We start from the raw sequence: 24902 nt of genomic DNA, 5'->3' as shown, positions 1-24902 counted from the left end.
TAATACTTTCTGACTTTCCCAGCCATCCTCCCACCTTGCCCCCACCATCACTCTTCCCCTGCCCACTTCAGATCCAAGGATACGATACACTGTCCAACCATCTGCTTTTCAGCCCCACACACACGTAACCCTGTCTCATTGGTATGTCACATTGATTTGATACGCCCATTTTTTCCACAGGTGGTTACACAGGAGACATTTATTCAAACTCCAATCTGAAGAACAAGAATGATCTGTTTGAATACAAGTTTGCTACTGGCCAATGGACAGAGTGGAAGGTTGAAGGCAGGTGAGCTCATCGTGCTGCATTTCAGGTACAGCAGATCCAGGTATTAAAACTGCAGCTGACTAAACCATAGCACACAGCTGCCTGGCACATGTTTTGGTGCTTATGAGAACTATCCTACTTTTTTATATAGCATTCATTGCAATTTACCCAATTAGAGCATTCTAACATGAGGCTACCACCTTGGTGTTTATGAAGCACCTGAAGAATTCTAATAAACATTGAGGTACAGAGACTTAGAGGAGAAGACATTAGATTTTTTGTCTTCATGTTTGAAGCTTGCAGAACTCCTAATTTAATATATTGGGCTCTCCTGGCATGTCGATTATAGAAGATAAGTTTTTGTGAAGTTCTGTGCTCAATGCAAGTAGGCCAAATACAGTGTATGTTTCTGTCTCAGGTTTCTGCCTTGCTTTCAGGTGTAGACATGCCATCTGGCTCATGTAATCTTCTCAGTTAAACAGTGAAGCCCTAGTATCAATCAATCAATCAAAGACATTTGTAGAGCGCACTACTTACCCGGAGGGTCTCAAGGCGCTTGGGGGGGGGGGGGAGGGGGGAAGGGGGGTGCTGCTACTGCTCGAACAGCCAGGTCTTGAGCTTCTTCCTGAAGGAGAGGTGGTCTTGGGTCAGGCGCAGGTCGGTCGAGAGGGAGTTCCAGGTCTTGGCGGCCAGGTAGGAGAAGGACCTTCCTCCTGTTGTCGTTCTTCGGATGCGGGGGACGGCGGCGAGGGCGTGACTGGCTGATCGGAGATGGCGTTTGGGAGCGTAGAAGTTGATGCGGTTGTTGAGGTAGCTCGGGCCTTGATCGTGTAGGGCTTTGTGTGCGTGGGTGAGGAGACGGAAGGTGATTCTTTTGTTGACGGGGAGCCAATGCAGGTCTCTCAGATGTCCGGAGATGTGGCTGTGTCGTGTGATGTCGAGGATGAGTCTGGCAGTATTGCTTAAGTCAACACTGGTGGCTTTATAGTGGGTTGACTTGTTTCTTTACACTTTAATACACTATGATCCCCTGATCTCCAGGTTGGATACCACACTCTGCAGGTATTAGACTTGTGAATTACTATGTTAAATCCACTTATTCTCCAAAATTATAGCCATGCTCAAACTTGTCTTCTATTTTAAATTTATTTAACACCAACTAATCCCTATGATTTAAGGGTTCAAACTACCGGGATACAATCTGAAGTTCAAAAGAAGAACAGCTGGTGCTCTTCGTCCAACAACCACCAACAACGTACTTCCTAAAATATTCAAATTTGAGATATGGCTTGTTACAAAGAAGAGTTATGATTGGAAGATAATTTCTGCAATGTACAACCTCTTTCAACAAACCAAAAGGGTAATGAAAACAGCGAAACAAAAAAATGGGTTGAGAGTGTTATGGCACTTCTTTTCAGAGGAAAAATGGGAAGTTATACATACAAGGGTGTGTATCTCAACCGGAAATACATCAAGTATAGAAGCTATGATCAAGGTGACTCTCCTCTTGTTCTAAAACCCAGCTAATTGCATGAGTGGGATAAGCAGCATTCCAATTGCTATTGGAGGGATTGCTGAACCAACGATGATATAGCAGATAAAAAATGGTAATTACCTAAATTGGGCTTTAGTACTACATTCCATGCATGACATGTTTCATACTTTTATCTTGAGATTCCCAACATATGTTATTCTGGATCTGCCTAATGACCAAATTTGCACACTACATCCTCTTAAAAGTAGGCATTGGTGCTATGTGCAGCAACCAAGAAATTCCATCATTGAAGAGGTAAGCTTTGGGAGATACTAGGATTGGAGAGACTTTCGATATCCCTTGAGAGACATCAGTAAATCTATATGGTGGATTGGCACCCTTTATTGTATATTTCATACATATCCCAGTGCGTCCTTCTCGTGTAACACTTAGCAATATTGAAACTCATTGGGGAATAGTGTGACACAAATAAGTTTGGCAGGGCGGAAAGAGACTTTTGACTGTGTACAGCAGTCCAAGGAAGGGGTGGATATTCTTGGTTGACACTGTTTTTAGAAATGACCCTCTTGCCAGGTAGTAGTTGTTGGCGGTGAATATGTACATGTTGTTAATCAGTAAGAAAATATTGAATCCCGAAAATGTTTTAGATAGGGCAGCCTCAATCATTGTAGATGTGTTGGTAATAAAGTTATAAAGGAGATCATGTTTAACTGTGGCTTTGTTTTTTTAATCTTTTGTAAGTATTTCTGCAGATGTGACTTGAGTGTAGTCTCCCCAGTACAGCATATTTGGGAGATTTAGGAATGAATTACATTTTGTTAAATCTTTTGTCCTTACTTTGGCGTATGAACTCTCTTGCGCAACAAGCTTTTCATAGGTTTCCTCGCTGGGAATTTCAATACATCTTTAAGTCCTTTTGAGAGAGAGCAAGTTCTTTCATGAAAGTTGAATGGTTTTGGTATTTGGAAGTACCCGCAGTATATCCCCTGATTGTTCTATTTTCAGGACCTTTTGTTTGGCTTGCTTTAACAGCAGTTCTTTTACTCCCCGCTGCAGACTAGATATTCCTTCCTTGGTGTGACTCTTTGCTCTTTTTTGCTCTGTTGGTGTTTTTTGTTTTTTGGAGCAATTTAGTGCAGTATCCATGTTCTATATTGTTCAGAATCCCGCTTGTGAAGGAAACCCTCTATTTTGGGCCCCATGGATGTGTGTTGAAAGCATAGCTCTAGGGAGTCATTTTGCTGCAGACCCAGTGCTCTTCGGAATCTGTCCTTTTTCCCCTTGCTCTGCCCCAAAGGGGCTACAATGATGTTGAGGGGTACTGCCATTAGGGTTGAGTGCGGTTGCCTGGGAGTTGCTTAGCTAAAAATCTCCCCTCCCTGATTGTCTTCTGGTCAGTGCTGTGCCTCTGTTAAAAGCCCCTCCAAAACAACAATACTCCCATTGCCTTTACTGTTTCATTGTGCTGTTTTTTATCTGATTCAGCATCTCATCTACAGCAGGGCGTAACAGGTGTGAAATGACCAAGACCTCTCCCTCCTGGATGATTGATTTTGCCCTCTTTCTGTACTTTTAGATCAAGTGTTGCATTAGTACTTTAGTATCATCCCACCGTTGGGTACCATAGCAGTTGAGGGGTACACTAGAGTTTGCAATTCTCCATTGAGTGGCTGGGTTACCTCTCTTCCTAGTTTTAGCCATGATGATTGAGTCAGCTACTGAATTGGCCCTGGTGAACACGGCATCTTGAGAGGATTGTTTGTACATCATTTCAATTCAAGGCATCATTACCTTCGAGGATTCAGCTGTCAAAAAATCAAGTATGCTTGGGAGCATGAAGAGGTACAAATGCCAGGGATGGCATGAGGGTTTGGAGAAGAAAGCAGTCTCTAATGATCAGCTTCCTCTGGTGGAGAGTTGGTTCCGAGGACTTGCCTGTCCTCCTCAAATGCACCCTGTTCTGGTGAGATCTTTGAAGCTGTCCTCTTCCTCATGAAAGAACTCCTACTGTCGCTCATTGTGTGGGTCAGGCGTAGTCGGAAGCTCGAGCTCAGCGTACTTTTCTGTTACTGCTTTTGACTTTGCTGGTCTTGTACAGATTCAAAACTCCTTTGACTCATCAAAGTTTTGCAAAAGAGCCACGATTTTGGCTTTTCGACATTTCTTTTAATCAGGCACCTTTTGTGCGTGGCTCCCTATCCTTCGACACCTGCAGTTTCCTTGGTCTTGAACCCATGGTACGTTTTTTCTTCTGCAGTGGCTCGATCTTTGTGTGCTTCGTTGCTAAGGGGTCTTAAGAGTCTAATGTTTTTGACTCCGCCCCACTGCAAGTGTGTTCTTACCGGCTGCTCTTTCATGGGGAAGGCCTACTTCACGACCTACGTCCGTGCTCCCAGCCGATGACTGTTTCTTCAGGATCAGACTGCTCACCCTGCACCAACTATGTTTCCTTTGTGTTTTCCTCCTCGTCCCTGGACAGACATGTCCATCAGAGAAGCTGTCTTCTGCCACAACTGCCTCATCACTGAAGGAAAGTGCCCCTTATTTGACATGGTCACCCCCACATTTTTCCTTATATTCAATGTCATTTGGTTCCTGCTATCCATTTCCCCAGTGGCAGATCTATTTTCGAAAACCTTTGGCACCCCTGTAAGTCCCTAGTAAATGGTACCACAGGTACCTAGGTCATGGGTACCAAAGAGGTCCCTAGGGACTGCAGCATGTATTTTGCCTGCCTAAGGGACCCCTCATCTCACTCATGCAGACTGCCATTGCATGCTGCGTGTCTTGGTGCAGACAAAAAGTGAAGACCCATCATGGCACACAGCCCTGTGGACTTTCTCACGCCACCTGCAGCCTCTTTGTGCAGGCCCCCTCTACCGTAAGTGTATCCGGTGACTAAAACTGACGCCTTAGGATACCTCTGCACTGAGCCACCCTGGCCTGAAGTGGATCAAAGTTGTCCCCACGTCTCTGAGCATCATGAGACCTGAGGCCCCCTGTTTGTTCAACTGTACTGGCCCTCCAGTCCAAACCTGCAGCCTCTTTGTGACTAGACTGATCCCCATTGATTTCAGTGGGGCACCAGACGCTGTATTGCACCTCTGCAGCCTGCTGCCAAAGGTGACCTGTTGGTGCTGCCTTGGACCTTGCAACTTAAGTCCACAAGATTGGTCTTGTAAGTCGCTGTGAAGAACGTGTATGCAGTATTTGTTTTTTTCCATAGGATAACATTGCTACCTCTGAAGAATGCACTGTTAACTTTTAATAACTGCATATATTTTTATCTAGAAATGTACTTGCCTGATATTGTTGATTCTGGTGCCTAAATATTTATAAAGATATGTTATTTTTATAAATTGTTGAGGATCTTTAGGTCTCGCCTAGGCAGCGCGCATATGCTGCTGTAGGAGGGCCTTTAGCCATCGGTCTTCACTTTTCAAGCACTGCACTCGTGCTTGTGGCGGCATTCACCTTGCGGGAGCGAGCAGCGGCGCGTCCACGTTAATTACAAACATATGGCCGCTGCTCGCTCCCGCAGGATGGATGCCGCCACAAGCATGAGTGCAGTGCTTGAGAAGTGAAGACCGCCGATCGCAATGCTGCTTACGTGTGGCATCACTTGTTTTTTTTTACTGAGTGTAAGGCTTTATAGTTACATGCTACATATTGATCTGGGCTGTTTGTCGCGAAATCCCTCATTCCCCCTTTCCATTTTCTCTCGTAATCTTCCAGCATGAACCCACTTGACCGTTTCCATTTACTGTTCCCCTCCCTCCATGTTGCGTATCTACCTGTTTTGCAGGCGCTCCGTCACATAGTCCTTGCCACTCTTTCTCTTCCCGCTGCAGAGCAGCACCAAACATGGTCCTTTGGCCATGGCAAAAACAGTGATGCCAAAGGTACCTTACGAAATCCATCACAACACTCACTGCTTCCGACACCGGACACTTGCGCTTGGTTCTCTAGCTGAGAGCTAAACCTCACCCACAGCATAGTTTCTATCCTCTTGCCATGGGATGTGTGTAAATATAGGGCACGGAAGACTGCTTACTTTGCCCGTCGCTGCCATCTTGAAAGGGTGATGGTTTCAGAAATTTATCGAGACAGAGTATAAGGAGGTCAAATTCAAAAGTTCAGGAGATCATGTTTTTTAAATATTTCGATAAATATCAAGGTCCAATTCAAAAGTGATTCTCTAAACGTGTGCTATTCTTAAACAGTTAAGGTATCATGTGTTTTAAATGTTTCTAAAAATCAAGTAAATATTTGAGAATACTAAAAGATAAGCTTTTAAATTTGGCGTATCTATATTTTTGAGTTTCCAAACAATAGTACAATAAATTGTTTGCTAACCCCCACTTGCAGAGGCGAAATTGCAACCAAACAAACATTGGCAAAACCAAGTGACCTCACTTTTTGGCTTTTTTTGTTGTTGCAGATTTATATAGCGCAAACTCGACCCGAAGGTATTGAGCTCTTTACATGAGCACCAGTTACATGTACACATGAACACCATTTACCTTACACGAGGACACATTCATTTTTGGTAGGCATGGGGAGATTAAGTGATTGCCCAGAATCACAGGATGCTGAGCCTCAAATATTTTATTTGCAGATTTATATAGTACCAACTCGACCCGAAGGTATTTGAGGGCTTTACATGAGCACTGGTATGTTACACAAGGACACATTCAATCTGTAAGGCTAATATATATTGGTACCGTTCGTTCCATCATTGTTTCTGCCTGTCAGACGCATGTAATTATGGTCACCCGTCACTCTGCCGTTCCTGTTAAAGGTCCAGCCACTTGATTCCCCCACCACTAGCGCAACCCGGCCCACCAACCACTACCTGCCCTCTACCACTTGTAGGAAGACCTCAAGGAGGTTGTACAGAAGTATCCTTAGGAATACCGAGGTGTGCCATGAGCGCCTGTGTGCAACCACCTTCCACTTCGCATCCTTCCCTGGCAGAGCGCCGCAAAACAGCTAACAGTGGCAAGATGCATTTAAAAAAGGGAAATAGATTAAAACAGACTTTTTAGTTTGCCAGATTTCCAATTAAAATGTACAATGCATTGCAACTGTGTACCCTTCAGTAAAAAATAAACTACACGTTGCATACATGTTGAGGAAAATCTTTTCTGCATTCATTTACTTTTTAATTAAAAAAAGCCTATCATTTACGTCCAACGATACAAGCATTGGCATAGCCAATAGGTCTCGCCTTTGGAACCTTATAAGTATTTAGTTATGCAGTACAATATCCTTGGTGCAACAACATCAATTGTTGCGTGTCTAAACACGTAGAAGGTCCCAAAGGCGAGGCCTATTGGCTATGCCAATGTTTGTCTTATTGAGTCGTGTGTACCATTTCTTGATTGTGTGTGTGTGTATTGCAGATGTCTAGCCCTCCTCTCTGACTAGCCTAAGGCTGCTCGACCACAGTACTCCATAAGGGAGCATTTTTTTTTAGATTTCTAGAGCAAGCCCCTGTCCACTTATAAGAGGTATATAACCAAAGGAAGTAGAAGTGCACAGCCTTTTGGGTTAAGTTGTGAAAAGCTAGTCAAAAAAGCTAATCAAAAAAAGTTCATAAAGTTAATCAAAATTTGAGGGTGCCGCCCGGGTGGCGTCTCTTGTCAGTGACGTCTATTGAAGAACTCTCTGTTGTGATTCCAATGGGTCATTGGAAGCATCCCTTGGCACTCCACTCTGATCTTCTGGATTGAACCAGAATTTCTCAATAGAAGTAAGATATCACAAAGAACATTTCATCATGACGGTCTTATTTTATTCATAAGTCCATTTATATATCACAGTGATACTTTCTTTATGTTTATGTTAAATTGATGAACAACAAATTCCTTAGTCCAATGCATTTCGGGCTGAAAAGCCCTTCTTCGGGGACCACAAGGCTAGAAACAAGGCAAAATAATGGCATATTCAGTATCAAATAAACATATGCTAAATACGAAATAAGGCAAGTATACTGACAAAATTCATGCTCTGTCGACAATGTGAACGTGGGAATAACATGCAAACCAGTGAATAAGCCCAAGTGTGCAGTGCGCAAAGTGAAAAGTTAATTAAAACTCACATGTCGCTGTTCATGGTAGGTGTCACGATAATGTTATTAACAAACCTCACAAAAGAACACACAACAATGGGTGCCTATAGTTCTATCCAAGTATGAGTGCTAGTGTAAAAGTAAAGCGTGTATCGCAGCGGCAGTGAACTTCTACAACTTACTCGGAAGACGCGGAGCGTCTCTCTCATGTCAGCCGTACCCTTATAAGAGGTACCTGGACTCTTTGTACAGTATACTTCTTTGTAGTATACTCTGTAAGGAGCCAGCGTCTTAAAATCACACATTGTGCTCACCTCTGTTTCACTCTGACTTTCAGTGTTTTTGGCTGGAACTTTGCAAAGTGTTCACAACCCTCGGCAACGGTTGCAGACTTTGTGGGAATCCATTTGCTAAAAATTGTGATGGCACCTTGGACAAAATCCTAAGGAAGAACTATCCATCTTCCATGATTTCTTACATACCTAGTTGCAAATTCTTCAACTGCATGATCGGCTCTCTGGTGGGGTTTCCTTGGAGAAATGCACATACAGCAGCATTATACTGTAAGTCTTCAATATCCTTCGATGCTCTGATACATTTTGCTCGGTTTTTCAAACTTATTTTCAACAATCCATTGAGCAAACTCTCCAGTCCTTCTGGAGCTCATCCGTTTTGCTTTCATACCCAAAGATGTGCCGGAATCTGAAGATGGCAACCATGCACAGGGGCTTCAAGGGTGTAAGCCTGATGTCACGCAGGGAACGACATGCCACCTTATAGTGCTCGTTGTTGCCCACAAAAACAAAAAAATGCTACAAAGAGGAGAATTCCAGTCCCAGCCACTAGATGACAGAATAATGCACAGCATGTGAACCTAGAAAAAAGATACACGCTACAAAACAGGTGTCACTATTGCCCAATTATTTGTTACTCAGTGCATTGTCCGCAAAAGGATGAAAGGTGAGTTTAGATGTAAGGCCTGTAGGTTACACCACTTGCCAGTAGTGTGTACATAAGTCTCTGAGCCATACTGCTAGCTTAAAGTAACAGATATACTATTTTTTAATTTTTTTTATTTCACAGTTAAGGTAGAGCATTGTTCTGAAATCTTTCTCGTCTCTCCAATAAATGAAATTGTGTCTATTTTTCTCTCATAGAATGCCTGTTGCAAGATCAGCGCATGGAGCAACAGTTTACAATGACAAACTATGGATCTTTGCTGGCTATGATGGTAATGCACGGTAGGTGATGGTAAAAGCTATTTAAAATTGTTAAGGTCAAAGCAAGAAATAAGGATCATCTGAAGTTTGGTCAATTTCTATGCAGCCAAGCACAGGCACATTATCAGCTACAATTAAACGATAAGCGAAAGGTCAGATTTCACACACAAATAGAAATGATCTCCAAGTCATAAACAAAATTTTAAATCTTTACACACATGAAACAAACCGTAGTTGTGTACATAACCCTTTCACGTTAGTTTAGGAACTCCTGAAGAAATGTGCCTCCTTTAGGCTTTTGAATTTTGGACAGTGTGACCTTGCGAGGTAGAATGAACAATACAGACTTGGTGTAAGTGGGACAGGCACATCACTTTCACTCACCTTTTTACAATGTTGAGTTTGATCAAGAAAAAAAGCATATGCCTTGTGCACGACATTGCGTACTGGAGTGATCTCCGTCACTCAATCAATCTGCACAGTAAAATCAGTGAGACTGTAACGGTATATTACAGCTCTTTCGGACAATTAAACTGTTGTCATTGATTTTACAATGGCAGCCTTAATTTTGTACTCTTTTAACCAGATGAGCCTATGCACTACAATTGCAAACTCCTGTAACATGTACTTGGCCATTTGTTTTTTCTTCTCCAGAATCCCCATTGTGCTTGGCCAGTCTACACTGACTGGTGGTCTAACAGAAAAAAATTAATGGGTTCTTACGTCACAGACCAGTTTCTGATTAACTGTGTTTTTATGAAGGAGGCATTTTTAAACCCTTTTATATCCCTGCTACATTTAGTGTTGTTTGAGTATTTGGAATTTAATAGCTGTAGCCTCACTCCAGGTGCAGGTTATTCCCCTTTGCGTATAAATCTATTTTTACTCTTTTGAATTGCTGTTTTTAGGCACAGACATCCTTCTGCCCCTTCTCAATTCCCTATTATTTTTAGATTTGCAGAGCAGATCTGTAGAGACAGCTTGAAGAAATATGGATTCTGATCCTCTTGCTTGCCATTTGCTTCTCATATTTAATGTTCTGTATTCTAAGCATGCTAGTGTGGACCAGAAGTGAGTTTTTAATGCGTTTTCTCTTGTCATACAATGCAGGCTAAATGACATGTGGACCATTGCACTGCAGGACCGTGACCTCACGACTTGGGAAGAGGTAGGTAGGAATTAATACAGATCAACCCATTCTTTACCAAGCAGGAACGTTTGTCGCTTTCCTAATTGACTCTGTTTTAGGGTTTTCTTGCTACAGTTTGTCCTCAAACTTTCAGTCAGCCATACTATTTTTAAGTTCACTCTAAGTGAGAGGTTAGTAATCCATACAATATCAGCAAAGGACTAATAATGCTTTCAATCATAGCACATTACCCCTACTCTTAAAAGAGCTTCTTAGAGAGCAAAAGGGTTGATTCTGGTCATTCATAGAAGTTATTAGTTTATCTGCACAGACGTCTTGTTTCACATTTAACTCATGTCTGCTGAATTGTGATCCAGTGGGACCTGGTTAGATCCCAGAAATGTATTTTTAAAATGACCACAGAAAAACAATTTGCTGCCCCCAAAATGGATGGATATAAAGGAGGAACTAACATTTGTATACCATGGCCTTCAATTGAGCCAACTAGTCTTACTGATACCAACATTAATGAGATAATCATGAAATTTGTATTTATGGAAAACTGTTCTAGGGGTTAAACCCAGTTTGGGTCTGTTTAAGATTAATATTTTTTGTGTGAAACCTCACACCTTAGTGGAGAAAGTGTTGATAGCTTTGCCCCTACAGAGCTGTTGAGGTAATGGAGTGTATTGTGCATGGAGCCGAGCTCACATCTGTGGGACGGGAAGAGTCAGACTCCAGCTGTAGGTTCAGGGACTATAGGAATAATAGGGGCATGGTAGAGAAACTAGTGTTCCGATTCCTTGATGGCCCAGTGCCTGCCGCATCAGAGTGCAGCCTACCAACCATGTGACTGAAGTTATACCACAGCATTGTGCTGTATGGTTGAACAGCTCCAGATGCACCAAAGCAGAGCCTTTAGAGTGGCAAAACACTTGGATCCTTTGTCGCCTTACTGAGCCAGCTTAGGAAGTCAACTGAATAGCTTCCCCCAGTTTGTGTTAGGAACTGTTGTGTTTTTACAACTGATGGAACACAAAGAGAATGAGGACAATGAAGTAAAGGCTGCAGAGAATCTGTAACTGCTGTCAACACACACTGCCCACTTTTTCAAAGACATCAATTGCTGGGTAGTTGTGATACTTAGGAAAGCACGCTGGATTTAAGGTGAGCTCTTCTTTTTTTATTTTGAAATTGAGCACAGGGCAAAATACAGGAACTAACTCTACTGATGGTTCCCCATAGGCTTTGTCATCTTCTGAACGGATCATTCTTGAATTGTCCACATAATTAAGAGAACCACAATGGATCCTGGGAGGCTGAGTGGCACTATTTCAAAGCAGGAAACAAGTATTAACAAGATAAAGGGCAATGCAAGACAATGACAGGTTAAATAAATTGAACTGTGATCAGAAGTGGAAGGCATATAATGGCATGTTGTTTGTAGAGCATTGGGTTTGTGGTAGACGAGGAGGTATTGCTTCTTAAGAGCTTCTATGAAATTAAGAGGAATGTTTTCGCATGATACAAGATGTGTTTTAGCTGGAGATTGTGAATTGCCATGATATAGGATTCATCAGTGAAAGGAACAAGTGGTGTCTTCAATTAATGTCCAGCTGAGAAATGAGCTAGCCAGAGTTTGGTTCCAGAAAGGAGTAAGAAGGAAGGAGAAGATTTTGTATTAGGGCTCCCAGGTCTCACTTTATGCCTGAAAACAGTGGTGCCAAAGAAAAAAACAGAAAGGGCCATGAACACGTGGAGGTGGTTTTAGCCACAGTACTGCATGCAAGGTTTTTGTTTCCTGCAAAAATTAGGACAGTACATTGAAGGAAACTATAGATGTTGTGGTTTGCAGATTGGGACAGTTCCCTGTTAAGAGAATTCAGGTGGGGCCAAGCTGAATCTGCCAATGAGGCGTAATGTGTGGGACCATTTGCTTCAGCTGGTTGTGTGTGCAGTCTTTTTGTGGCTGTGCTGGTATTCATTGATAAGACATTTTTAGGATAAGGAGCTTTAATAGTATGCAATGGTGATGGGCCCTACTGTTAAAGAGGGAAAGGGATGGTGAAAATACCAACTAAGAAGAGGGCAGGAAGGTTGAAGAGCATTTAGTTTAAATCCACATCTCTAGAAATTGATCTCTGAAGTTTAAGGACATAGGGAGTAAGACAGTCGCTGGATGCTATTTTTCAGACTTTGTCTATTGTATTCACTGAAAAGATTGTCTGAGTACTGGTTGCTCCCTCCAACCCTGTGTCTCAAGCTCAAAATCCGGGGATGATCCTCAACAGTTATCTAGCATTTTTCTCATACATAAATGTGGTGTTTAAACATGCATTCTTCCATCTTCACAATCTGAAGAGGATCCCATTTTTGCTAAATCACTCAGAAAAGGAATTAATCCGAGCTGTGGTCATTAACCTCCTAGATTACTGCAGTGAGCTCTACGCAGACCTCCCCATATCCTCCCCCAACAAATGTAAACCAGTGCAAAGCTATGCCGCCAGACTAATGTACAATTTCAAACAACATGATCATGTCTCTGTGGCTCTCAAATCTCTCCAATGACTCTCTTTGTTGGAAAGATCAGAGTTCAACACTGTCTTGTCCATAAGGCAATAAATAAAAATGCTTCAAACTATATATCTAAAATTTTCATTCCCTGTCAAACAACTCGGATGGGAGGAACTGTGCATAATTGGACTATGTGTTTTGGGGTCTGCATCTTGTTCCCCATTCTGGGGGAAAAAATTGTAATCTGTATTGACTCATGTGAAGAGGATGGCTAGCATTGTTAAATCAAGCCCCGGTATCTCCTGATAGAGATAATTGGTAACTCAGAACGAGGCCCTCTAAATGATGTTCTAACTACAGAATGCCTCCTATAAACTAATTGTAACAAGTACAAGAGCAACTAAAATCTGTTATCTTTTGGAACCCAGTCCTGAAGTATGGTTACAATGCTAATTGATTTCTTTTACCTGAGTAGATAAATAAGCAACCATATAACATGTTACACAAATAATTTAGTGATAATTGTGTCCACGATCACACACGTTTCCAAATGTGCTTTATCTGCTAACCAACAACTATTCACCATTCAAATGTTCAGATATAAAAGATTTGGCTGCAACTCCATCTAGGCACCTTTCCCTCAAACTTCTTGCCTAACCAAATTAGTTTGGAATTGAATCACTCAAGATTCAGAAAATCCCTAAAACCCACCTTTGGTAGATGGCATTTGCATAATTCCACACTTCTTGTGACTGCATACAAATCCTATCCTTTGGGCAGTTGGTCAGGCACCTAAGATCAGTCTGTCCGTACACCTGGGCTTGACTACCACCCTCAAGGCTTTATCAACTTTGGGCATCTTTTTGATACTATCTTTAATTTGGCTTGGCCCATGCCACATCGGGCCTTGTTTGGTTTTATACAGATTCATGTTGTATGTACTCTGAGGCCCCTATTCTGGTGGTGTGTAGCTAATAAATACTATAAATAATTTCAATCTAAATGCCAGCTATAAACATCTTTCATTCAGGCAATTTAATGGATTAAATGTCAATAAAAATATATTCTAAGAAAATAACTGCAATCAGTTTGCCACCAAGTATTGTTGGCTGCCTTTTGTCTTCACTGTCTAGGCGAATGTATTGGCAATCTGCTTGTGATAGGCCTTTTGTTGAACTGCACCTTTCTCTCTGACTAGATGGAGCAGAGCGGCGAGATCCCACCTTCCTGTTGTAACTTTCCTGTGGCTGTCTGCAGAGACAAAATGTTTGTCTTTTCAGGGCAGAGTGGAGCCAAGATCACCAACAATCTCTTCCAGTTTGAATTTCAGGAGAAAGTGTAAGTGCTACTCACTGGATATTTGAAAATCCGGAGTTACTTTAAGGGCTTCTTATTCTATGTCATTGTCAGGCTAATGATCCTGTGCTTTGTCTCGCATGGGGTGATGTAGTTAGGGCTGGGGTGCATACTAACCTAAGATTGACCTGTGGCATGGTACAGATTATCGCAGCACTGTGAAACAACCACTGATAGTACAAACAAAAAAAGACTTCAAAGTGGAAAGGGTACACTTTTATTGCACTATGATCAAACAGTCATTTACCAAGAAGAGTCGGGCCCTCATTAGGAGTTGCCCTAGAGAGATATCTCCGGAGGGATACCGCTCTGGCCAACTACAAGCTTTATTTTGTCACCAAGACTGGATTTATTGGGTCCTCAAATTCCAGACTTTATAAATACTGCCCCAGAGACACCAAATCCAAAACTTCAGGATGGATACAGGGGCTTTGGCAGCTGCTGCGCCAGCCCCTGCCTGCTCTCTTTTTTCAGAACCGGTGTGAGAAACAGGAAAATGTTTCGAATGAAGATCCCAGGTTGAAGACAAAAGCACAGGAAAGTGGAGTGAATAATGGTGACTTCCCAGTACCGGTTTCAATTGCGGGCCTTCCCAATCAGCAGTGTGCTTAAGTGTGCACTTTTAAATTACCTGCTTTGCATCTAGAAGCTGCCATTGTTTGAGAAAGTTCTGCTGTGTTTTTTCTTCAGCCTGTTTTAGAGTCTGGTATAAATGTGTTCTGTTGCATGCAGGAATTCTATTACAGGCAAAAGTCCTTTTTCCTTATCAGTGTCCTTTTGTTGTGGTGATAGAGAGCATGTAAGGAATGAAAAAGTATGTTGGTGTGATAGAAGCGGTTTCCATTGTCTCTCTGTTTATGTCTTTTAACATTCTTTTTTCATAGGAGTCAGTCCCTTTAATGGGCTGGGCTGTGAACAACCAACTTTTGTTCAGATCTGAAAAATGCTGAGAGTATTAAAAATAAATATGATCCTGTTTCAAACCACATTTCCTTTGCAAAATGGATAGTACGTTTCACACTCTGAGCACACACAGGTTGGCAGAAATTAATATCTCAGGATCTAAACATGCCACGGAGTCTAAAGTCATTTGTAAAAGAGGCTTGCAAATAAACACACATATTGGGTTCTCATAGTAATGTATGTTTTGGGGCATACGCTTTCATTTATATTTTGTATGTGGCCTGGTTCTGTCTCTGCCTTTTAGGGCACCTCAATACTGACTGTGAGTAGTAATCAATTAGCTTTCTGGGTTCCGAAACACAGTTCCGAAACACAGTACGAGGATACAAGGGGCCCCTTGTATCCTCAAATCCAGGATAGCCTTAACAATGATTTTAAGGCATGTTACTTTTCTCTTAATTAAGTATGTGAAGATTATCCTTGGCAAGGCAATATGTATGCTTGCATAATGACTGGTAGACTGGAACATTCCAGTGTCTCTACACAGATCACACTTGCTCTTGTAACTCAGTGCAAGGTCTGCCACAGGGCATATCACCAATATGGATCATGTCCAAACAGGGCTTTCAGATGGTCACTGTCCTAAAAAGGAAAATAAGGAGCTAGAATTAAGATTTTGATGAAGAATTTTAATAATGAATGTAGATTCAGCCTCACTGACTTCTACTCCGTACCAACCTATTTTCTTTGTCGAAATGTATAGCATTTTTAGGTTTTGCCTGCACCGTGCTTGCGCTGTGCTTGCGCTGTGCTTGCGAAATCCCATGTAAATGAGAAAAACAAAAACTAAAAACAGGCTTAGAGCTCGCCAATTACTTACCTTTACTTCCATTGGTTGACTCCGACAACATATTGCTGTGCAACTCGGCTTAAAGTAAAAAATAAAAAAAGGCATGCTGTTGTATTAGCTGGCCACGTCATAGCGTTTTTTCTTATTATTATTTGTTAGATCTGTTGCACTGCCGGTCAACTGCTTTGCAGCATGTAAAATAAATTGAAAAATCAATTAGGTTTTGCATAGGTGAAACCAATTGGCTTTGCCAATGCTTGTAAACCTAAGTTGTCATATAGCTAAATTAATTGAGGCAAATGCACCAGCTAGGTTCTCCTTGCAGACTGCTTCAAGACTGTAGAAGTCCTCTCGGCCATCTCTGCCAATGTACAGCTCACCCTCAAATTCATGTCACTCGGCCAAGTAAGACACCGTTTCTAAAGCAACAGTGCCTATCTCTGCATTTTAAGTTTTAACTGTTGTGTTCTGTGCTTGACAGCACAAATCCAAGATGCAGGATGTTTCTCATGTTTATGTTTAATTTCATGAAGAGAAAACTATTCTCTTGAGGCAGCATTTGCAAGCTTTTTTTTTTTAAATAACTAAATCCAGTTTGTATGAAATATATCGTTTTCTTTTGTATACTTCTATCGTCAAGACTTTTCTTCAAAAAGCAAATTATCTGGTTTACATCCGATGGCTGTGAAGAAGTAAGGGACAAAACTGAACTGTATTTGGGTTATAGTTTTTCTGTACTTTTTTACTTTGCTCATCCTTCAGTCAGAGCTATACTTGAAAAGGAATTACACTGCCGCAATTTACAATGTAGCATAGGAATTAAATGTGCAGCCATGTGACACTATAAAAGACCAGATCAAACTTGTTATATTGGGAAGCCATTGTCTCTCTGCCTTATGAAAATGTTGGCCTTGGAGTAGACAGACATCTTGTTTTTGCTGAAATGGGTAGTTAATGTTAACTTGGACAAAAAAAGCACAATAACATGTCCTACTTCATAAACTTGGCATGGGCATCCCTTTTGACATTGGAAAGCAGTAAAGCAAAATTAACACTATTTGTTACAGAATATCTTTTTACTTTGTCTTACATTTTCACAGTGTACAATTAGTGGAATCACTCTGTCACAAATAGAAGTTACCCACATAATCAAACGTGATGCCTTTGTATACCTACAAGCCCATAATTACAAACGCTTGTCTTTTTTTTGCTATGCACTTTTACTTGATATAATACTTTGTATTTACCATTGGGCTAGAATTCAGATTTTGTTTTTTTTGTGACATTCATTAAGAAGCTAAACCATTGCTTGCATCTTTGATGGATAAAAACCTAGCATAAACAAACATAAACTCTGGTTAGACTGATGAATTCCAACTACCAAAAAGATCTGCTATCAATGGCACCTCCTTCGATTTAAAAATAGAGGACATACAAATCATTGTTCTCCCCTGGAGCCCAAATGTAGGGAAGTGCCCCATTTTGTTGTGGTCACCCCTACTTTCTGCCACTGGTACTGATGCTTTTCAACTGATGTGCACTAGGATCCCTGCTGACCAGGCTCCAGTGCCAGTGCTATTTCCCTAAACACAAGGTAAAGGGTCGAATTGTAACACAATAGGGACACAATCTAGCACCTCTGTAAGTCCCTAGTAATTGGTACCTAGGGCATGGGTACTAAAGAGGGTCTCTAAATGCTGCGGCATATATTATGCCACCCTAAGGGACCCCAATACAAATTCATGCAGACTGCGATTGCAGAGTGCATGTCATCATGCAAACCATGAGGGAAAACACGATATGGCACACTCACTGTGTGCCACGCCAAAGTAACTACATGTGATATATGTAAGTCACCCCTATAGCAGGCCTTGTAGCCCTAAGACAGGTTGCATTTTATTGCATGTGAGGGCATAGCTGCATGAGCAGCTATGCCCCTGTGCATCTAGATCAATTATTAGATGGTACAAGTGAACAGGGAAGCCATCTTAAGTATATGTACTGGGCACTGGTCATTACAAATTCCCCAGCTACATGATGGCTTACCTGAAAAATGTGGTGTTTGGTCGTAAACACCTTGTCTTAATAATCTGTACTATTGCCACTTCTCAATTTATTATGACATGCACTCAGATGGCACCTTAGAGGTACCCGCTGTTGTAAAACAGCCTGCCACCACAGACAGGTAGGTTTTTGACCCCTTGCTGGTGAGAGCCACGCTCTCCAAGGGCAGAAACAGTGCTTGCTCTGGCCGGAGGTGTTGTCCACTCCTCCAAGCAGGATGGCTAAGTAATCACCATATCAAGGCAGGAGACTTCGAGGCCTCTGCTCCCTTTGATATGCGACCGCGGCTTCCCCCAGACTGGGAGATGCCACCCCCTGCCCTGAGGCCCATTTAGCACCAGGACAGGTAGGAAAATTAGCTAGTCAGGAGGCATGTTCCCTATAAGGCTAGTACAACTTCTAAAGTGGGCTTCCTGATGTGAACACAAAAACAAGAATTCCGCCATCTTGGTTTTTGGTGGAATTAGGTTCACCAGGTCAGGGTTATGCCCATTCCCTACAAGAAGAGGTCATGTAGAGGGGTGTAGTCACCCTAAAGATCAGAAGCCCATTGGCTACTACCTGTCACTCCCCTTAATGCCCCAAAATTGAGTATTGAGAAGGCACCCCTGATGCCAGGATCTTCTCAGATTCGACGTACCCAGAAAAAGAGGACAAAGACGAGCCGCGAGAAAATGAGAACTGAAGACTACTGTGGACTGTTGGTGCCAAACCCTGCCTGCCTGCACCAGTCTCAACAATCAGTACTAAGTGACACGTCCTGCAGCTGAGCACTCGCCAAGAACCCCAGTAGATTTCCAGCCCTTCGCAAATTGCCAGCGATCTCCCTTGGAGTAGAGGAGCTTCTCCTCTGCAGACCATGGGCACTGAAGAAGCAGAGTCCGGTTCACCGTGTTGCTGCTATCAGGCCAGCCTGATGCAGCAGCACCCTTAGTAAGAGGTACTCCAAAGGTCATATCCGTCCCCCATCCGAATGCAAGGACTCCAGGACCAACCGGAGTCTCACAACACCAATACCTAGGGTACCCGACCCCTTGCAGCAGCCAAGGCCTGTTTAAGTCAAATCAAAAATAAGCTTTATTCGAGATCACATTGTGAATCATAAAAGCATACAAATAACTATATAACAGTATTAAGTTAAAAACTAAAAAAATAGAATAAAAACAAGTACCATATAGATAAACAGACATGCACATATTCCTTTGGTCAATAAAATTTCCATAACCACTTCCTCTGCCTAATAACAGCCAATAAAAATTGAAATGCAACAACACGTGTCCAGATTTGGAAAAGATTTCAAATAGATAAAAGCTGGTCGACATTGCACAAATCTTACAGGCTTTAAAAGGGCCATAATTAGGCAATTCCCCAAATCTGAGTAGTACTTACAGAAAAATAAGATGTGCATGGTACTCTGCATAGATACATTGTCACAAGGGCATTTCACTAGTTCATGTGACAAGTTATTTGTGTTGGGAAAGCTGGTTAGGCAGTTGAAAAGGTCCAACTGGAATCGTCTCTGAACAAATCTATGCTGAGTGTTGTGTACTTTTTCTAAATAAAGTTGCTTACCATGAGTAGGCGGAATCAGTTGGTTGTTCAGAACAGAAGGTTTAGTAATCTTAGAAGACAACCACAGTTCCTCAAGTAATGAATTGCAATCCAGCTTTAATGCTTTTCTAGAAATACTATTCAAAATCTCTGTGTGGTCAAAATACTCGGGATGGCCGATGTCTGACAAAAAATGTTTGACAGACTTAACCCAGGGGATTAAAGAGCGACACAGATGTAAGGCAGTCCTTTACAATGGCATGGTTGAGCTCCGTGTCCAGTCAGGACTCTTAAAAGCACAGAGACTAAGCAGTCTTTGAGGAACTTCGTGACTGCAGACAACCACTTCTAAAGTGGCCCAGCTGTCCTGATTTTGCACCCTAAACTGGCGAGACCACCAACTGCGAGGGCCATTGAAGCACAGAGTCCAGCCGATCTATCTACTCTGCACCCAAGCATTCCAGTCAGGTTACCCAAAAACAGACTGTGCCCTCTTGCTCCCAGGACCTCTGTGTTCCGAGCCCCCCATTGAGAGCTCCCGGACACCATCTGTAGCCTGTTTTTAGGTGGTTCCACTTCTTTCCACTATCATAGCACGCAGAGCTACCAACCCGACCGGCACCTGTGCACCCAGACGCCTCAGAGCAGGTAACGAGTAACTGCTGATGGTACTTTGTACCTTGGTCCCCTACAGCCCTAATTCTAGAAGGAGACCCCAGAAACCGACCATAAATAGCTGTATGCAACATATGCCATTTTCTCCATAGGAAACCATTGCTGGGTAAACACTCTTTTAAGTGAACATTTTACCTACCTGTAAAAATCGATATTTAAAAAAGTACTTACTTGATAATGAATTTCTTTGTGTCAAAATTTACATAAAACCCTACTTATTTTTCTAAATTTATCTCTGATTTATTTTTGAGTGTGTCATTTATTGCCTCTGTGAGTACAGCAGATAAATAGCACTATCCTCTGATAAGTCTAAACTGCTCGTCCACACCACCACTAAAGAAAGCATTTAGTGTTATCATTTTTGCCTCTGTAAACCAATAAGGGATGCCTGGACTCACTACACAGTGTACCTCGTTTCGGGCCACTATATAGAGAGCCAGCTTCCTACAGCCCCAAATTACTTTAAATCCAGAAGAACAGTCCTGTAAGTTGTCTGCAAGTGTACCTTTGCCGTGTAGGTTTCTCCCACAAGATAACTTTATTGCATTCAAGGTTCATGCCTCAAATCTGACAGCTGTAATTTTTTACTGTTTTTACTATAAAATGTCATAACATCTAAAGTACTTACCTGTTTCTGATAAACTTGGTGTCTAAAATTATATAAAAAAAATATTATTTTTCAGAATTGATCTCAAGTTCCTTCTTGAGTGTGTTTCTCATTTATTGACTCTGTGTGTGCAAAAAATGCTTAACACTACCCTCTGATAACCCTAAACTGCTCTTCCACACTACCACAAAGAGATCCTTTGGGGTATTAATTTAAGCCCTGTAAGCCAATAAGTGTCACATGGACTTTCTACATCAAAGCCTGCCTTCACAAGAGTAGAACATTTCATTGCCATGGGATCTCCCGAACTCCTACAAAAGTCCTCCAAAAAAATGCAAAAAAATATTGGGAAAAGAGACTAATCACGCAGATCTTTGTACAAGAGTGCGTGCTCTTCCTTCCAAAAATTCTATGTAGTGCTTTATCTTATCCCTATCTGTTGCATGCTTGTAGTTTAGCTCTTCTAGGATAGAAGAAACGTGCTCAGAGGGCATCCTTCATACTAGGTTTCTTTCTCAGATGCTGGATGTTTAAAGTTAGTTTTTGAGGTCAATAACCAAAGTGAGTTCAACTGCATAGAAATCCCCTGCTGAACAGTTTGGTATACAGGAGTCCATGCAGAAGCGTGTGCTCTTTACAGACCTGTTTGCAGTGGGTTGTGCTGTTTTAGGGAAAGTCCTTCAACCTTTTTCTCTGAAATTTGTCATGGTCCATCTCCAGTACATTTTCAGTGGTTGCTAGTAATGCACTGCATAGCTATCTTCCAGACTTCAAAATCCTGGTCATTCAAGCTCCAACAGGTATCAATCCATAGCAAGAAATACATCCTCAATGATTTGGGTTTATTACTCCCTTAACACCCCCAGCACCAATACATTAAAGTATACTGTTCCTTATTTGAACTCTCATTCTCTCTCTTTCCTAGCTGGACTCGCATTCCAACTGAGCACTTGTTGCGGGGCTCCCCTCCTCCTCCTCAGAGACGTTATGGGCACACCATGGTGGCATTTGATCGTCACCTTTATGTGTTTGGAGGCGCCGCTGACAACACTCTGCCTAACGAGCTTCATTGCTATGATGTGGACTCCCAGTCCTGGGAGGTCATACAACCAAGCACGGACAGCGAGGTAGGCAACCTCCTACATTGAACTGTTGAGTGCCAGTTAGACTAGATTGTGAAAGTTCTCATTCATGCTCTCACAAAACCATGCCACCCATCTCCAGTGTCCCCAATAAAGTGACAATAATAGTGATGAGCAAAAGGAGATCTGTTGACATCCTTCAAAACATTTTCCTCCATAAAAAACATTAAAAAGAACCTATCCCTTCTAAATCACTCCATTGGTTTGTTCTATGTTATTATCCCGAGGGACCACTTTATCCAGCATTGGGTGAAAGTTAATTTTTTTGAGGGCCATCATGGAGTGACCTGCTGATTATTTGGTGAGACATAATTTATGACCTTTAAAAGTAGTGGGTAGCTTGTATTATTTGCTTTTCAATATTGTTTTTGTCCTTTCAAAGTACACTTCTCGGCCCGTTTGTGTTTAAGCATTAAAAAAATGTTCTTTTACCTTCTTAGTCTACTTCTAGTACAGTTCTATCCTTAAAACATTAGCATATGATTTCTGTCCCTTCTAATACACTCTTGGGATTGTTCAGCGGGCTAACTATAATGGTCTGAAAGCAAAGATCAGTCCTACTACTCTAAGAATGCCCTTCAGTCAATCTTCAGCCCAGCAACCTTCGGAAGCCAGAGCTTTTTATATCCATGTTGGCTTGTTGCATTACCTTTCTAGTCCAATGAGCTCAGTTGTGAGAGGAGAGTGGAACATGACGTTTTCTGAAAGATACAATAAGTTTATAACTGGATAACATTCTTAGTAAATTTGCCTTTTGTTTGTTTCGAGTTTAGTGCTCAGGTTATTCTGTCACAACTTGACAAATACTCTGTCCGCCTTATTACAAGTGCATTATATCTTAATGCGCTTGTAGTAAGGAAGATTGACTATCCACTACATTTTGAAAGCCAAACTCTGACTCAGGTTCTTAGTTTAACTTTTTAAAGTGATGCTCTTGGGACTTGAATGCCCCCTGTATTGTAAGTGGGTGTGTTCTTAAGTACTGAATACGCGACTGCATATGAAATTCATGTTCTGATTATGTTTTGGCCCTGGAGTTTGGCGTATTCTCTATAAATATAAGGCATAGCACCTGTGCTGTGAAAAAGAGGGGTGCACCAAGTGTAGCTCCTTAGTAGGTAGTGAACTATTTATTATCCATGTCCTAGGTATATCACATACGGGGTAGGTGGCAGCTAATTGTGTTTTTGAATCTGTTGTGTGAGCAATCCTCTGCTCTGAGAACAACAGCAGGAATGAAGGCTGGAGTTGGACTGCTCCCACTTACCTTCCTAAACTGCTAAAGAAGCTACCAGGTAAAAGCTTGGGGCCAAGCCTGCCCAGGGGACTAAAGACTGATCATGCATAGACAGTTCTGCCACACTCACTTCGATTTTTTGCTAAGAGGGAGTAACATTGAACTGAAGTTTAGCAATTCATATGTGAGAGGAATTGAACTATCTGCACATGTGCCTAAGTGATGCCTGCCATCCTTAGTGTATTGACCTTAGCCGGATTAGAAGGGAGGATATTTGGAAATTACCAAGGAGTAGAAGGCTTAGCACCTCACTGTCTACCGCAACATAGTTTTTAATCCTATGTGTCTCTTCTATTAATTGTATTGTAAGTAGTTCTACTGTTATTTCAATTACTTTCTTTTTTCATATTAATACGCAATTGGCTGGATGTTACACTGTTAACAATTGTTGAGCTTTGAGCTCTTTACCACCAAAATACCTGCCTGAGAAGCCTGTGACTTCTCACCCTCACTGCTCTTACAGTCAAGTGTGGAAAGGCTTCTATTTGGGCTGGTTTGCAGAGACACAGCAGACGGGCCCAGTTTAACAATGGCAAATTACCTCAACCAACATGGTTAAGGACAATAGACTATCTGCCTTGTGGCCACCCGAAGGGGATCTGACCGTTTGTGGTAGCAGAGGGTTTTCTGGGGTTCTGTCAGTGAGTTGGGATTAACCTTTTGAACAGTTCTGGGTGGAATTGCTAGGTTGCTGCAGTGTGCAACACATGAATCAAGCTGTAAAACGAGTGCTCAGCCAAACATTTCAACTTACTACATAAGCTGGGTAACACTTTCTGTTTGAAGTGGTGTTTATGAGGCATATACCCATTTGAACATGTGATGGCAAGTAAAGCTGGATGAGCTACACGTATGGCAGCGATCCACGCAGCAGCATCTAGAATGTAATGGTCATTCTTCCCAACCCCTTGCTGCATTCCACATGATACATTTCTGTACTTCACATACTACATAGTTTTGCAAGCTAATGGGATGTAACGCAGCGGACCTGAATGATGTATGTACTGGGTTCCACTTTGAAACATTCTGTGTGGCATTAATCTGATTTAAATGTTTGTGTAATATGCACTTATGACCTTTTGTCAGTTTACTGGAGTTCGGTTCCTTTTTTACCTAGAAGAGTTGGAGAGATGAGCATCAAGTTTAAAGATAATTCTTTTGTATCTGCAAACCTATGGTGTTTTGGATTTCTTAGTTTGAAGAATGCCCTTGCTCATTACTGTTAGATTTCTGCTTTTTTGTTGATAGGTGATTTGGAATTTATATTTTTCTAAAGCACCTAATCATGTGATCTCTTTTTACAGTTGCCCAGCGGACGACTCTTCCATGCTGCAGCTGTCATTGCTGATGCTATGTACATCTTTGGTGGCACAGTGGACAATAACGTACGAAGCGGAGAGATGTACAGGTTTCAGGTACTCTATCTCACCCCATTATGTATAAACTTTGTGTTCGAGGCATATGAGCTGCAGATCGTACACTTAGCAATAGATCGCCACCTGGTGTTGGGCTCGGATGATTGCAGGTTGTTGTCTTCTTGGAAGAAGTCTTTGTAGTCACGAGATAGGTGACTCCTCCCTTGGACAATACTGCGCATGGTCATCGACTCCATCCTCGGATTGTTTTTTTTCCGCCACTGGGTTCGGATGAAAGTTTTCCACTCCGGCTAGAAAAGACTTTTTCAGCAACTTCGTAAAAACAATTTTCGACATCGAATAGACTTTTCGACATCACCAGCTACTTTCCTGTGCGTTGACG

General features: G+C 41.9%; 1 protein-coding gene across 3 annotated transcripts in view; it reads left to right on the top strand.

Annotated features, from left to right (window-relative positions):
- LZTR1 (leucine zipper like post translational regulator 1) overlaps positions 1-24902 on the top strand; it is a 201651-nt gene that overhangs the window by 34635 nt on the left and 142114 nt on the right. For all 3 annotated transcript variants that reach the window (XR_015300907.1, XM_086943316.1, XM_086943315.1), the window contains 6 exons: positions 181-289; positions 8994-9077; positions 10167-10224; positions 13898-14037; positions 21631-21832; positions 24449-24559. Coding sequence is in view for 2 of the 3 variants with exons in the window: in XM_086943316.1 (XP_086799442.1) it covers positions 181-289; positions 8994-9077; positions 10167-10224; positions 13898-14037; positions 21631-21832; positions 24449-24559 (704 nt within the window). In the remaining variant the exon portion in view is untranslated. The remainder of the gene's footprint in view (positions 1-180; positions 290-8993; positions 9078-10166; positions 10225-13897; positions 14038-21630; positions 21833-24448; positions 24560-24902) is intronic.

The sequence above is a fragment of the Lissotriton vulgaris genome, chromosome 11 (assembly GCF_964263255.1).
Source record: "Lissotriton vulgaris chromosome 11, aLisVul1.2, whole genome shotgun sequence".
Classification (NCBI taxonomy): domain Eukaryota; kingdom Metazoa; phylum Chordata; class Amphibia; order Caudata; family Salamandridae; genus Lissotriton; species Lissotriton vulgaris.
The sequence above is the reverse complement of the archived record's forward strand: the minus strand, read 5'-3'. Positions and strand labels throughout refer to the sequence as shown.